The following is a 16,433-nucleotide window of genomic DNA, read 5'->3' as shown; positions in this document are numbered from 1 at the left end:
CGAGAAGCGACAGAAATTTGTTGGTTACCTTTATACATTCCATATTTTCTACATAATATCTCAATTGTGAGTGATTGTGGTTGAAACCCGTCAAGTATATGTTGGTATAAGTTTATAAGGAGCGAGTACGTTCAGCCAAGCTTCGCAGTTTCCTTATTTAAATAATATGATAAGAAATTTATTTTCATCAATTACTGTAAGGAAAATTATTGGATTTTGATACTAATGGTATACAGTTTCTTTATGTCTTTCAAAACGTCACTGCATGGTGCTAAGACTGTGAAGAATTAAAGGATAAATTTGCTACTTCCCTTATCCTTAAATTAAGAATAATGCTCCACGGTATTTATCATTATAAAGGATATACAAATATGATTTTAAAGCAATATGGCACACATTTCCTTCCAGGCTTTCTAATGGTAACTTTCGATGGGGTGAAAATCAAAAATCACGTTTCCAGCGAATTCAAAAATATATTCCTCAATAAGTTTCTATTTTTTAAAAATAATATATTTGTGTGGAATATGGTACTCTATTTTGTTTCTTAGGTTTTGCTATGGTTTTCTATGCTTCGATTTAAAATTAGTTGAGAACGAAGGAATGAATTTAGGTGTACCCACCTCTCAGGAAATTAAGAAAATATGTTGTAAATTTTTTTAGAACAATTATTATATGTTGAATAGATATAGAGTAGGGTGTGTATGTTCTATAAAAATTTCCCATAAACCATTGCATACTCGGAATTGAAATCATTCAACAATGAGGGAAATCAATTCACTCTCTCCCGCGATTTAAAACAAAAATTAAATGCCAAAATGTTTTGTTTTATTAGAAAATGTCAAGTTTGTGAAGAATGAGGCAATGAAAACTAAGAATACAGAACAAAAGCACTTTCACTCGTTTCTTAATGGAGAGCGGCATAACTATGGGACGTAAAACTAAAAAATTTCATTTCATTTTTATCAATGGACAACATCTGTATTACTTTTTCTTCAGAACTTCATGAATTTTGATAATGCTTTTCTTTAAACAAAATTTCAATTTGGAAACTTAACCAATGTTTCTACACAACTTCCAAAATGTGTTTCTACACAACTTGTATGATACATGCTGTAGAACACAATTGGTAAAGAAGGTTATACGTAACGTAACTGAACGTAGAGCAATAGATACTGAAGAATACTTGTGTATAGCCCGCTCCCCCCAGTTCTTTGTCACAGGAACGGAAGAGTCACTACTACTATTGCTCCTCCTACTACTTCTACTATTAATACCGGTACTACTACTACTACTACTAATACCGGTACTACTACTACTACTTATATCGAGAACAGAACCCAACCAACCCTGCGGGGCTTCTAACCCATTCCTACTACTACTACTAATATTGCTACTACCACTACTACTAATAATAATATTGCTACTACCACTACTACCACCTCTACTTCTATAACTACTACCGCTACTACTACTATTTATACTAAAGCTTCCTTACCACAAGATTTACATCTTAAATCTTTATAACATGCGATTCCGATTCATTATGAACTAATATGAATCGTTAAAAGTCACTGGGGGGAGCGGGCTATACTCAATCCGAATATAGTATCAAGAAGTGAACAATGTTTGGTTAAACTCCAACAAAACATGTCTGATACCAGTTACTATAGTATTTGTCTGATACCAGTTACTATAATATTACGCAAACTGCTACCAAACATTAACAGCAAATGGCACCAAATGCGTAATGAGGAGAACGTAACTAGACGGTTGTGGTTCTTGTAATCATACATCCAGTGGAAGTACATTTACTGAATGTCTTGTTGGCTGTTACTTAAATACATAACATGGTAGAAGTAGTGAACGCAAACTAGTAACTGTTACCGGATAGTTTTGCTGACATTGTTTGAAGCCATTTGTCATAATTATTCCTGTATAGACGAAAAGAAGAATTGTCCTGCCGTACATGAGACTGCCATGCATTAAACAATATACCAGTATTTTGAAAGGTAACCACAGAATTTTAAAATGTTTAACTAATTTTTTTCTTTAGAAATAATAAATTAACAAGGCCTGAAAAACCTTGCTTTCAAGTACTAGATCTAGAAGATCTACTAGCCAGACCACTTTGCACTCGCAGTGTTTATACAAATAAACAAAAAACTTTTTGCGACATAGTAAGCATATCAATACATTTTTCTTACAGAAAGATCGTTCACGATGGTGATGCATTGCAATATTACACTTTTTATTTGTTGTATGAAATAAAAAAAGTTTTTGGTTCATTAGATTCAAGTGTAAGAAAGTAGTCGCCACTGGCGAGCAGGCGAGTGGATTTTTCAAGCCCTGTAAATTGAAATTACTTGTGACAGGAGTGTATTATTCGGTAACACGAGTGAAATGCTACCGATATAAAATTGACCAGTTACAAAGATTACTTTTTCGTATGTGGGGAAGGAGGAGGGTAACAGTGGTTCAGTCTTAAAGTGTTTACCTCTAGTGCATAGGTCCATGGTTCGATACTTGGACAAGTAAAATTCTGGTAGACAACATCGTGTCCGTGGATCTTTTCGAAATACCCCCCTTTCCTCCCAATTTTTAATTCCACCAATTCTTCTATCATCATTCACTTGCCTTAATTATCGTTTCACCAAGAGCATATTCGTAGGGCGTTAAACTGAAGGCTTTCATTTTATTCTTATGAAAAAGAGGGAACTGTTCTACTAATGACACTTGTCTCATCTTAAATATAGTTTAGCATTCCTGAAGTCAACAAAGCTAATCTGTAGTCAGTAATATGACTACAAGCTAAAGGAACCCTTATAGCACGGGCATCTCACATTATCACTGAGGATTACTTTCATTACCTGGCACGAAGAGCGATAATTGTCTACAACAGAACCTTACTCTTCATATTAAGATGCCCCTTGTACTCTTTATTAAAATCGATTTGCGCTTGTTAAAACTTTGAAGTACATTTACTAAGTGGACCTGTGGCTTCTACTGTAATTTTTTGAGATTTTTGCTTGGAAATCTTCAGTTCTACTTTCAGCATAACGTGTGAGTTGTCACTTTATTCTGTCATTGGTAATAGATGATTTATAGACATCTGCTAACCCTATCTTAAAGCAGGTCCATAGTTAGGGGTTGTGTAGGGAGGCTGAGCTCTTCGACCACTTTCAACCTCCCTGAAACGTAAAGTTCTCTGTTGTTATGTATATGATATGAAAGATGAGTTCAAATTAGCCCCCAAGAAAATGGTTCTTAGCCAAATCCCCTGTCTCAATGTTCTGGCCACAGGTCTGTCTTGAAGGTGTGGTTAAAAAAGTGTTGATATTTCTTAGTTTGTGGTTGTGTACGTACATAAATTTGTCAGTAAGTACATCAGCGCTCTTTAAAAAAATAATTTTGGAATCTACATATTTTGAAATTTCAGTTTATTGGTATAAATAAATTAAAAATACATTTTTTAGAAATATTACATACAAATAATAATAATACATAGAAAAGCCATTTAACCACCACTACCACAGAAAGATTAGTTGTGCTTATCCATGGTTTACATTGCATAATACCTATGTACAATTTTTTAGACAATAAAATGCTGCTCAAGCTATTCCACACTCCATAAAGAGAACATATTCCAAACTCTAGCTTCCAGTAAAAATAAAATTTCTAAGATCCTTTTTAATCCCTCACTAATCTTGCACATGAATTTCCTTACTTGTTACGTTCACAGACTGACCTGCTACAAAGAGAGAAAAAACATTTACTTACAAATTTTCTTTATTGCAAATCTCCAGCGATTCTGGAGAGCAAACTCGACATCTCGAAAACCATTATATGTTCAGGCAGCATTTCTTTAGTGTCGTCCTGGCATTGCAAAACAGGTGATACAATAGAATTGTCTTATTTTTCGATGATCTTCAAATCACTATAGCACATCTTTTGGACATAATATTCTCAACGGTAGAAGGGATGCTTCTCCCTCCTTTGAAAATAAAAATAGAATGAAATCCCAGAGTTTCATGTATCACGGTTATGTCGTGTAGGCTAAACGAGACGGCGATGATGAGAATCAATGGAACGGTGGAAAGGAAAATGAAATGAGACGAAACAAGAGAACTCCGAGTAAACTCATAGACATCACAAGGCAAACTTGGCGCAAGCTAGAATTGAACCAATTGCTTATGCACCAGAGGTGAAACTTCTACCACTGAGCTGCGGTACTTCTTCTATAGACAGACATTTCATGGTGAAAAATTTCTTCTAGTAGCACGTTACGTACGGGGCGTTGTTATACGCCTTTCCGCTTTTGTCCGAGTGTATTTGAAGAGTTTCCCGCATGACAGTGAAAGTATCAAGCATCTAATTTAAGCCGTTCATGGCTATGAAAAAAAAATTTCTGTCAATTTCAACTGTCTAGATGGGTCAGTTCATTTCAGGCTGTCCTTTGAATCAGCCAATGAGCGTTGAGCTCGCCTACTGCATGACAATGCCAGGTCAAAGGGCTGTTGTTGCTAAGACTGCAGTGAAAGGCTCTGGCATCGACAAGATTCAGCATTCATCGAGGATGTTATAAACTAGAGGATCTGCCCATACAACCAAATCGTGGAGCCATAAGTCACAATTTCGCCACCCCTACTTCGCTCGCTCTGCCCGATAAGATTGCAATGTTTTGAGCTAACACTCATGGTGAAAACGAGAGTAACCAATCAACGAGAATAGACGTGCCGATGGTCTTTTTTTTGGGGGGGGGGCTTCGTTGATTTAATAGGATAAATATGGGCAGATCCTCTATTTATAACATTCTTGATATCTACCATGCAGTTCATGTTTAGCTGTGAATATATTTATACAATGAAACATGTTTTTCCTTTTTCAACTACGGATCCGAAGTTACTTTGTTACTTTATATTACTTTGCAATAGTTCGCATAACTGTTATAAATACTTATTTCACTATGTGAGTTTTGTTGCCAAGGCTCTTACAGAGAGAGACTCTTTCGTTGGGTAATCGCCTATTTCAGCGTTCTTTATTACTCCGACAGCTTTAATTTACTCTGGTTAGTAGGGTTAGCACCTATCCAAAGCAAAATGTAGGGATACTTCATGAAACAAATGAAGGGAGAAATGTACAATCGTTTCTCTGTAATACTAATAAGATAAAGTAAGTCCTTCTAGTAAAGGGAAATTCATATTTATTTACGTGATAAAAGGAAAGTGTGCTGTAAGGATTTTTTCTTATTTTGAAGACTGTACAATAACGTTAAAACTGAATAATAATAATAATAATAATAATAATAATAATAATAATAATAATAATAATAATAATAATAATAATAATAATAATAATAATAATAATAATGTACAGTTGTTATAAAGGTTGGTGGTAGCCCGAGCTATCAGACCAGTATACGCCACTGCGATAACCGTTTCTAGATATCTTTTTTTAGTTTTGTTGTAACGGAATCAATATTGACAGCAGACGTTTAAGTAGATTTCTATAAATTTCTATTAGAATAGCATATTATGAGTTGTGATTAAATCTATTTTTGAAATTCTAAACAAATACAGTGAAACCTGTCTTTAGCGGAATCGAGCGGGACTCGCAAAAATTTCCGTTAAAGTCAGGTTTCCGCTTAATGGAGGTAGACGTTGTCTGTTTTAAAAGACATGCTTATAATGGACATACTGAGAAAATGTTCTACGTGCCTTTCTCAATTACAGTATTTCTTTCTTCTACGAATTAATACACAAAAAGTTTAAAATTAATACAAAATATGCTAAGCACATGCTTTCTTTATTTTTTCCAGTAGTAAACACTGTTTTCTGTATGCATTGCTGCTTGGCTGCTCTACTTTCCGCACACACTTTAGCCTGAGAAATTGCACTAAGTAAATCAGAGTCATTTTTTTCGAAAGGCAAATTGTTGCAGTTCTTTCAAACTTCTAAGAGCATCTTAATACGTCTTTATTCTAATCTCTTTTTGGAACACGGTATTCCTCCTCATCTTCCATCTCGTCTTCTCCTTTCCGACTTTCCTTATGATTCTTGATTAAGGTGAGGGGATTAAGGACAAATTGTGGGGGTGAATATGAGTAGTGGTTGGGGAAGGTCAACAATGCCCAAAAAGATTTAACAAAAGAACGAAGAATTTATCACAGACAGTATAATGTATATCACAGATAGCTGGTTAAAGATAGAAGTCAGTGGAGAGATTTTGTGAACGCGGCATGGAACCTCCGTTTTCCATAGACCATAAAGAGAGAGTATATGTGTGTAAATATATGTGTATCCCCTCTCACAGGATGTCTAAATGCTGTAGTCCGGAACTCAGAATTTTCCGTTAAAGGTTTATTTTGCTTTCCGTTGTCCACATAACACAGTTTCCGCTTAATGAAGGGACTTTTACACGTTTTTTACAGGAAAATTCACGGGACCGTGAAATATTTCCGTTTAAGACAGTTTTCCGTTTAATAAAGGGTCCGTTGAAGGCAGGTTTTACTGTATTAGCAAAACTCTTTTCACTATAAATTAGGGGATTTGGTCTTTGGTGATCGGTATTAAAACTGGAAATAATATATTCTAACATTTCTGATATGAATAGAGGTTTAAAAGTGATGACAAAGGCGAAACTTTCGTGATTCATGTATGGGACATGGAGATATATATGTTCAGCGTTAAAGTAACCATGGTCCACAAAGAAATTAACGCATTTTGACTCTACTAACGATCTCAACCGATATAATTGTTCTAGATATCTGCTGGAAAAACATAACTCAAAAATTCGTTTCGTTTATGAGTTATCATACAGAGTATCAGATGGACCTTGTAACGCTACAATCTTCTAAGTCTACTGCGCAATCCTAATAAAATTTATTCTTGAAAACAGAATCAAATTATGTAAAACATATCTTGCCATGTCTTACTATTTCTGCACTATGGGGATTAACATTATAACCAAAAGAGTTAGTAGATGGCTGTTCCTTTCGGTTTCAATACAGGGTTCAGTGAGAAGATGAAACATATTCAGAGTACACTGACTTCACAACAACAAAAAAAAAAAAAAAAAAATAATAATAATAATAATTTTTCCCTTTCTCTTTCTTTAGTTATGATAGAGGAACGGGCATAAGCCTTCTATTAGACATCACATAATTTATGATAACATAGTTCAGAGATCTAATAACCTGTTTGAAACTAACAGAAACTACGTCTATGAACGTTTTTATGCTCTAAAAGCTATAGAACATGATACATACCCGCTCCTTGCCCTGAAGAATTGTGATTCCCTTTGTGTAATGCATTTGAAGCAGTAAAAGTCATAACGTCTTCAGAACGGGAAAATTTATCCCCAAATATCAGGAACTGCACTCTTGCCCACAGTCTCTTGAGAAAAGGAATGAAAAACCTGGGTGTTTCCTCAGATGTCGAGTTGTCCTCATTCATCTCTCCTCTGCTAGCAACAACCGCTTCATTAACGTTTTGAAGTGATGTGTCCGATGAATTCAGAAAAGAAATTAAGAATGCAATGTTTTGTTTGAATTCTTCTGGATTCAACACAGTGGAGTTCGACAGTTTATTGTAACGATGTATTAAGCAAAGGAAGAAACCAACATTTATGTTCTTATATCTCTGTATAAGATCAGGATTCCCCAAACATTTCAGGTTAACATCTGCCGTTTGCTTATCATGAAATGAATCTGCAAAACAAAGTGCGAAAAATTTATAATATTCGCAACATTCCCAGATCAATTGAAATTACTTTAGTTTGACACAATTTACATCAATCTAATTTTGTTTCTAATGACCATCTAAATCTTAAGCTAATGATTTCATCGTTTACAACTAGACTTAAATCTATCGACAATCGTAGCACTAGATTTACTATTTGCATCGATACGCCACAAACTTACAGAAAATTGTCTATCTACGTCCCAGAAAGGGAAAAAAAAAAAAAAAACGTTTAACAGTGAGTCACAGAAAGGTCTGATAACACATTTTTCTTAATGTGGAAATGAGGGAAGTGGCAAATTCAACCTTCAATTCTTAGTAGTCTTAGCACCAAGCTGTGACATGACTGGAAAGACACAAAGAAACTGTATACTATTAGTAAAAAAAATCTAATAATTTCCGTTAAAGTAATTTGTGAAAATTATTTTCTTATCATACTATTTAAATAAGGAAACTACGAAGCTTAGAAGAACTTACCTGCTCCTTATCAATTTTTACTAACTTATACTTGATGGTTTACAATCACAACCTATATGAATAATCGATATATTATGAAGACGACATACAATATAGCGTGTTTGAAAACGAACTCCCTAGTTTTAAGTATAAATTTAATTGAGAAATGAATGAAAACTTACATCAGTGAGTACATATCATGAAAGATAATTCTTTCAAGTTTTGTTTAATGTCGGTACACTTCAACTTGGGATCCATTTGTGGCCCTGCACACGTCGAGACAATATTCCACTTCTCGCCACGTATTCACCAACATTTCAGGTGTAACTGTCCCAACCACAGCGACTATTCTTTTCCGTAATGATTGATGTCTCTGATCTTTTCACTGTACACAACATTTTTTATGTGGCCCCAAAAGAAAAAGTCCAGTGGGGTTAAGTCTGGGCTTCATGGTTCTTCAGAAGCTCTCGATATACCTAGTGATTTTGCTTTTAAAACACTACCGGTTTCCTTGAAAGACTTTAGCCAATGACAGATAGTTTTTGCTGTAGGTGATTCACCACCATGCTGACGTCTAAAATTACGTTGCACTGTTATAAATGACTCAGTTTTCACAAGCCAAATAACACACTGCACTTTCTGTTGCGGAGTACACTTCGTTGCTAAGTTGCTGTTCACTGCACGACTGTCTGGCTGAACTGAGGAAATAGAGGAAAAAAACAGCACTGGTGCCGTCTCGAGGTCAAGCAGACCTGCCAACTGCAGGGGAGACAAACTTGGAGAGTTGATGGATCAAACACCACAAACTAGAATAGTGTATGTTACTTTGTACAGATTCTAGGACACATTAAAACTAGGTAATTCTTTTTCAAACACACTATATATGTATACATTGAATAGATTGTACGTAGTATATTGCTAAAAATCACGTGTATCTTGAAAGGTTATAATATTGAGATCTTAAACTTAACCATAATGAAAGTTTGCCTACATCACTGTGTATATTTACAATGTATTACAAGCAGGTAGTACGAGTAAAATTGTAAATTTTATTTAAAAACAGTGAGTTCGTACACATCCAAGAATGTGAGGTAGACATATTGGGTTTTAATATATCTTATTAAATTCTCATTTGTGTGTTTTTTATATAGTATATCGCATTATGGCATTAGTAATAGTATTCCATCCTTTAATTTAAGGAGATAAAAGAATCTTTCAAATATACCAGAAAGAGCAAGGGGGCTAGTATGGATCCTTGAGATACACTAAATTCTTCCATTATTATATCTTCACTTTCTTTTCCATTTGTTGAAGAGTATCATGAATTGTTGGATAGATAATTTAAGTGACGAGAAAACTATGCCTCTGAACCTTCTTTTCTACAACATTACTAATAAGATATCATTTCTTACAAGGTACAATCGCAAAGTGTCCCGTCAGGATTTGTGTAAAATTGATTAAAGTGCAAAGTTCTCCACGATTAAATGTATATTTCACTAATTTTAACGGCTCTTATGGGTAATTTGCATATTTATGGGCCTTCATATATCCGAAATTCAATCATACAGTACTATTTATACAAGTGTATAACGCTCGGACATGAAATTACTTTTAGTTTTTTTAGAAGTAACTGGACATAAATGTATACCACGTAACCATAGTACAAAATTTTCTTAAATAAATTTAATATTTTTTTTAAAAATACGAAGTACTGGTATCTACAAGGTTTAGTGTTACTATACATCTTCATAGATATACTTATTTCAGAAAATATTCAGTAAATTTGTTCAACATTTTATACAAAATAATAAAAAATTACAAATAAGGAATACTTTATATATTTCTGTTTGTATTACTTGACTTTTTAACACCTACTTCTGGAAAGATTCACTGCATTCTTTGTAGCTTACAATAAATACCCAACAGTCAAAACATAATATGCGTTCTTAAGCTAAAGTTAAACTAAACGGATGAAAACGTTTCAATCTTTTTTCACAATATAATAACGAGAACCAAGCGTAAAAATCACATTTTGCTCGGTGCAAAGTGTACTCACATTACGGACTTCATTTTCTAAAACTTAAAGCTATATATAGTTATTACCATTTATAACAAAAATTCATAGAATTCAAATATTTTACCATCCTGTTATGTCCACAAGCTTCAAATACTTTTAAAAGCTAACTTAGTACGACATTGCTCTATGGTTATTTCGATTTAATTTTTCTTCACCCTTAGAATTTGTAATAAGGCTCGTAATTTTACGCAGTTCCGGAATGTCTCTAAGGCAAAGTCATTAGAATGAAAAATAGGTACTGAAATCAACGGAAACAAGACAAAATTATTTACAAAATAATAAGACTAATGGAGAGAGACACATATAGAAAAGATACGTCTTATTCCGCTGATAAAAGCGATAAATGTGAGTTCGAAACTCATGCGCAGTGTTTAAGACAAATATCATGGCAAATGGATCGAAGTGGTCGGTGGCAAATGTAGAAGCAGCAAGGAAATAAATAGAAGAAATGAAGAATTTTGGACATCGGGTTAATGTGATGATGTAAAATGCGAATATGAAGCACAGAAATGCGAAGAAAAGTTCATTTTATAGGTCATCGATTAAAGAGTTTAGAAAAAGGACTCATCAAGTATTGTTTCAGATGCAGAAGAAAGGTAGACATTAAGCAAAAGCAATGAGAAAATAGAAGCTTTCGAATTGTGAGAGTGAATAGAATAAAGACAATCAGCTAGGTCCAGAAAACGAATGAGAAGCTGTTAGAGATAGTGGAGGAGAGGAAAATAATTTTAGATGTAATTGTAAAAAGAAAATGAAACTATTTGGAATATTAACTGTAGAGAAACTGTCATGAGAGACGTGCTAGGATATGGTGGCAGGAAAAACAAAGAACTGGTGAAAGAGGCTAGAATTGATAAATAATGCTAAAGCAGAAAAATGAAGATGTAAAGGTTAGTTGAACACCGTGGTGAATGGAAGTTTGTTAGTTGTAGCAAGTGGCGTGACAAAAATGACAGAATACCTGCGATGACGAAGATTGACAAGATGTTTATAAAAATAATTTTTAGTAACTAAAATCTGTTTTTATCCTATACTTTTATATAAACTTACCTTGCGTTCCTAATAAGAGTGTTCTGTTTGGACGATGAGGTTCGCCCTTCATTGACAGTTCATTCGGATTCCTCTTATTTCTCTCCTCCAATGAATTTGTTTCATTTCTGAGCGTCACCATAACTGCTACATTTGTGTGTTGGTCTTCTGACAACAAATATTCCAAATTATCTGGCGAAAGCTTTGTATAATTTTTAATTTGACACCCAAAGAAGCCTTCCTCCATTTCATTGTCTATCATTGATATGTTTGGATATCCTTGACACCGTAGATCAACGTCAGCTATTTCGAGATTAACGAAAGTTCTCACTAAAAGCATAAATTTATGGTCTATGGTTACATTTGGGTTTGTTAGTAAAAGATCCAGAGTCAGTTGATCTTGGGCCAGCAAGGTTAGACCCTCATCTGAAACAAGATTTTGAGAAAAAAAAAAAAAACAGTGTTAAATGTATATTGAATGAAGTGTGTGAGTACTATCAGTCTTGTAACTTATCGATTCCTCTAAGTTCGCTACCTCCCAAACTTGGTACAAGTTTCATTGAACTACCATTTTACCATAACTCATGTATTGTTTATTATTCAATACAGGGAAATATCGGAAAAGTTCAATCATTTACCAGAAGTTTCGAGTGATTTACTGTAGATCAACTTGGCTTTCGTAAACATTAGACCTAACATGAAAATTTTGGCAGAAATTATTAATGTATGTCATTTCCTTTCTCTAAAGGTGGTGCTAGTTGTCAGCAAGATGCACGATAGACAACATAGAAGCTTGTAGTGTGATTAAGTTTCTGCATTTCATGGATTACAAACTGCGGCAGACTTATCATGAAATGAAGTTTGTGTATGATGACGATTGTAAACCTGATTACACAGTCGTGAAGTGGAAGAAGAATTTTTAAAACAGGTCACGTGATCTTTAGAGATGAACCAAGACGTGAACGTTCATGAATCACGGATGACGAAGCCATAGTGAGGAAAATTGAACAACTGATCCTGAAAGACCTACGAGTAAGCATTCGCAACATTAGCAGCAAAGTAGACTCAGTTATGACAGTGTGTCAACAATAATTCATGAAGAATTTCATACCTCTAAGGTGCTACCACGTCGGGTTCAACGATTGATGACTGTTCTTCAAAGACAAACATGTCGTAACATATTAAGTCACTTTTCTTCCTTGATACTGAGAATTATATACGTTTTTATCAATTTCATATTAATATTGTAATCAACAAGTAACCGCTTCACGTGTACATCACATGGCGGAATTTCATTGGCATGATTTGAAACAGCACAAATTTGTTTCACAAAGATCCACAGTAACGAAATTTGCGATTATTGCAGATTTTATAGCGAATTCATTATACGTAGGTAGGCAAGTAGATGTGATTTTTCTTGACTTTGAAAAATGTTTTGATAAAGTCAATCACAACAAATTACTAAAAAAAAATGAACCTCTTTCACTTTTCACTGCCCTTGATTAAATTCTTCTCGTCATACCTATCTAATAGTAGATAATCCGTTCTTTATAATACATACAGATCTAAAGAATATATTGCATCTTCTAGGATTCTTCAGGACTCAAACTTAGGACTTTTTGTTTCTCTTTTTTGTTGATGACTTACCTGACTGCACTCCTAATCATGAAAAATTACTATAAGTGGATTTCTAAAAAATATATGCTTAAATGAATTCTCTGAACGATAGCATAAAAGTCTAGATCATATTAATAATTGGTGTTCTTCTAATCAACTTAGAGTCAATGCAAGCAAGTGCAAAGTGTTCTCATTTACTAGGAAAAAATTACCTTGTTACTTTGATTACATAATTGACAAATATCATGCTATGTTAATGTTTGACAGTCACATTGTAAATATACCAAGTGAAGCATTCAAGTTATTCTGATTCGCAATGAAACCAGGAAAAGAATTTGAAAACTGTTCAGCATTATACGAGTTAAACAATGCATATCTTCGTGCATTCTGGTATGCGTCTACTATTTGGAATCCGTCTCAATTAAAAAATCGTAAGAAATTAGAAAGAATACAGGCAGAATTCTTGAAATTCTAACCCACAAAGAAACTTACATTTATCATACGTATGACGAGCTATATAACCATCCTTGAGAACTTTCATCCTCTAAGATTACTTACTGTTGGTTAAAAAAAAAAAAAAAAAAAACGTTATATGGTTGATTTATTATTCATTCAGAAAGTAGCTCAGAATATTTTGGACTATCCTGACTTAGTTTCTTTACTGAATTTTCACGTTCCTTTTTTTTAAAAAAAACACGTAAAAACACTGCCCTTTGTTACTGTAAGAAATCGAAAACTTATATATTGATGCCTTCGAAATGTGGGTGTGGAGAAGAATGGAAGGAATTAGTTGGGTAGAGCGGAAAACGAATGAGAGAGTGTTAGAAATAGTGGGTGAGAAAAGAACACTTTTAGATATTATTAGGAAGAGGAAGAGAAACTGGTTGGGACATTGCCTAAGAAGAGGTTGGATCATGAGGGACGTCCTAGACGGTATGGTGGCGGGAAAGAGAGGGAGGGGGCGAAGGAGACTACAATTAATGGATGATATTAAAACAGAAAGATCATACGCGAAGACGAAAAGGTTAGCGGAAGATTGTAGAGCATGGAAGCTTCTCAGCTGCGGCAAGTGACCTGCCAATAAAAGCAAAACACCTATGATGATGATGATATATTGATGAAATCAACAATATGGAGAACAACAGCATTGTATAATGGAATGTGTGTATATAATAATGAATTGGATATATAAGATATGTAGCATAACAAATTTAGAAACGCCGTTATCAAAAGTTACAATTATGTAAGTATGTAATATTCAGCACTGTAATTGGGTTTGTTGTGTTGACAATAAATAAATATTTTATCAGAAGGGATAATAATTTCTACCATTTCCTGCTTTAGTAGAGAGGTTAGAATGGAGATATAACATATTTTGGAACACTTAATTGATTTCAGAAAATCGCTTCTCGCTATCCCTTACACTTTTCATTCTATGAGAATCAACGTTAAGACCGGAAATCTTTGATTTGTATCACTTCCGGTTTAAGTACGGGGTTAAGAGGAAAAATAGTGTATACTCCTACAACGCTAAATTAATTTCATAAAACTTTTTATCACAATCTCTTAACGTTGTCACTCTATTTATATCAATATTGAAACAGGAAGTTCTGGTGGATTCCTACCATTTCCGGTTTTAATAGAGATTTTAACGTATCTAACTAAAACGGCTAGCGAATTGTGCTGAGTGAATCGCTTCAGATAATGCATATCAACGTCGAATCATAGCGATGCAATAGGATTCGTGGACTTAAACTCTATCGGCGATGGTCTGAATCACCGCAATATTGTTAAATAGTTTTCCACCAGGAGTCGAACCTCAAACCTTCAGTGCAAGGAGTTCTGGATACGCCCCTAGTGGAAGAGCATTGATATAGAGATGCGTATCTTAAACTAAAGGTCGACGCCTCACATATCTTTGCTGCTGATAAGCACTTGAACTTCGACAATCCTTTCACCTATTACATTGAAATCTGTCTATGTTGGCCATCGATTATATTGAAAAGTGGCCAACGTACAGAAAATAAATGTGATTGGTGTATAGGATTTTTAGGATTACTTGATTGTAAAATTTTAATAAGCAATGGCACGATAGCTACTTTTAAATAATGTATATAGAGTAATCATGACAATATACAGTACTTGAACGAATTAACACAGTATGTTTCGTACATGTAATACCTTTCTCTTCCTGAAAACTAGTCTGAACCATTGAATTATTCGGATTGAAAACAGAACACAAACAACCATAAAATAGAAACATACGTAGGTAGTACCTTGAAATGAGCTCCAAGTATTTTCCTCGGAGCAAAAGATGTTTTAAGAAAATCTTAAGGGAATTCATATCTCAAAACCTTTGTTACCTTTCGACAAGCCGTCAAGTACCAATAGTTGACAATTGAGATGGTTAGCTTTGACCTTGAGAATTTTCAGGAATTACTAAAGCTCCCCACTGATGAAAAGAGCCGATATAGCTAATGGTTTTACCAAAACAGACAGGTTAAATTAATACGTACAACCATTTCCTGAATTCGTGTACGTGTTTTTTTCTTATTCACATCTTCTTTCACCATCACTTTATCAGGGTAGTGTTCTGATTGTTGGCCTCCATGAACAAATCGTGGGAATGCATGCTTCTTTATCTCCAGTCACAAATACGGAACATCTGCCTGTCATATGGGGATACGAACAAATTCAGAAAAATAACAAAACGGTATTTTGCATGGCCAAGACACGCAGGTAAATTTATCACTATCATCATAGGGTAAACAATGCTTGAATGCGGCTTACTTCCAAGATAGACAGGTAGCCAACTTACAGAGTAATAAGTAACGAATGTCTTATGGGAAAATGCACACAGGCCAGGATGAGCACGGGGACAACTTAGTGAGGTGGTCAAGCTGACAGAATTTATTGTATATGTTTCATTGCCACGGCCTACAAATGAGGACTGGACTCTTTATTCGTACTATCATATTACCCTCATTGTGTCTGAATAAATTTATAGATCTATTTGTAAATATATAAATTTCTCTTACCACGCTCTGTAAATAGCTACTTACCTTGAGGATTCGCTAAATTTAGAGGTACTGCGTATACAGCGCCTACAACACAAAAAAACACAACCAACATCGTGAACTGAGACCTCATTCTCCAGGAAAATTAGTTCAGTATTTATAAGTTTCTGTAGATGTGCATTGAAGGAAAAAGCAACACCAAAATAATTATCTGAAAAGTGAGCGAATTTCCCATATTATGACATTTCTCTTTTTCAACAAGTCTACTTAAAAACGTATTAGGGCTACTATCATATATCGTCTTATGCCTCGTTAACCTATCGTTAAGTGGAGCAATAAGGATAATGAAATCTTCGCCATTTCATAGATAAGGCAATCGAGTATTGATAGAATGTTAGAAATTCAGAACATGATAAAATGTTGTCAACATTCCCAAAGCATAGTTTTCCATCAAATAGTTCTCCCATTTGATCACCTGAGGAAAAATCTTGTTTTCCTTTA

General features: G+C 34.4%; 1 protein-coding gene across 2 annotated transcripts; it reads right to left on the bottom strand.

The window, feature by feature from the left end:
* Window positions 1–3,420: 3,420 nt before the first annotated feature.
* LOC145683682 (uncharacterized) lies at window positions 3,421–16,175 on the bottom strand. 2 transcript variants are annotated; one of them, XM_081755036.1, is made up of 4 exons: window positions 15,978–16,175; window positions 11,320–11,724; window positions 7,265–7,705; window positions 3,421–3,745 (listed from the first exon to the last, which is right to left on the bottom strand). In XM_081755036.1, exons 1-4 carry the CDS (start codon window positions 16,063–16,065, stop codon window positions 3,699–3,701), a joined length of 981 nt encoding a protein of 326 aa, XP_081611162.1. In that variant the 5' UTR covers window positions 16,066–16,175; the 3' UTR covers window positions 3,421–3,698. The 2 variants fall into 2 exon arrangements, with proteins under 2 accessions (XP_081611162.1, XP_081611160.1); XM_081755034.1 differs by having other exon boundaries at window positions 3,421–3,748; window positions 15,978–16,170.
* Window positions 16,176–16,433: the final 258 nt, after the last annotated feature.

This window comes from Thermobia domestica, chromosome 4, assembly GCF_964235325.1.
Source record: "Thermobia domestica chromosome 4, izTheDome1.hap1.1, whole genome shotgun sequence".
NCBI classification, from domain to species: domain Eukaryota; kingdom Metazoa; phylum Arthropoda; class Insecta; order Zygentoma; family Lepismatidae; genus Thermobia; species Thermobia domestica.
Note: the sequence above shows the minus strand (reverse complement) of the source record. Positions and strands in the feature narration are given on the sequence as shown.

What these genes read in the sequence shown, in the direction of transcription:
- LOC145683682 (XM_081755034.1), bottom strand. Translation starts at nt 16,065, where the DNA reads ATGAGGTCTCAGTTCACGATGTTGGTTGTGTTTTTTTGTGTTGTAGGC. An exon ending in AAATTTAGCGAATCCTCAAG is followed by an intron (nt 11,725 to 15,977) that starts GTAAGTAGCTAT and finishes ATCTTGTTTCAG; the next exon opens with ATGAGGGTCTAACCTTGCTG. An exon ending in TTCTTCAGGGCAAGGAGCGG is followed by an intron (nt 3,749 to 7,264) that starts GTATGTATCATG and finishes CTCTCTTTGTAG; the next exon opens with CAGGTCAGTCTGTGAACGTA.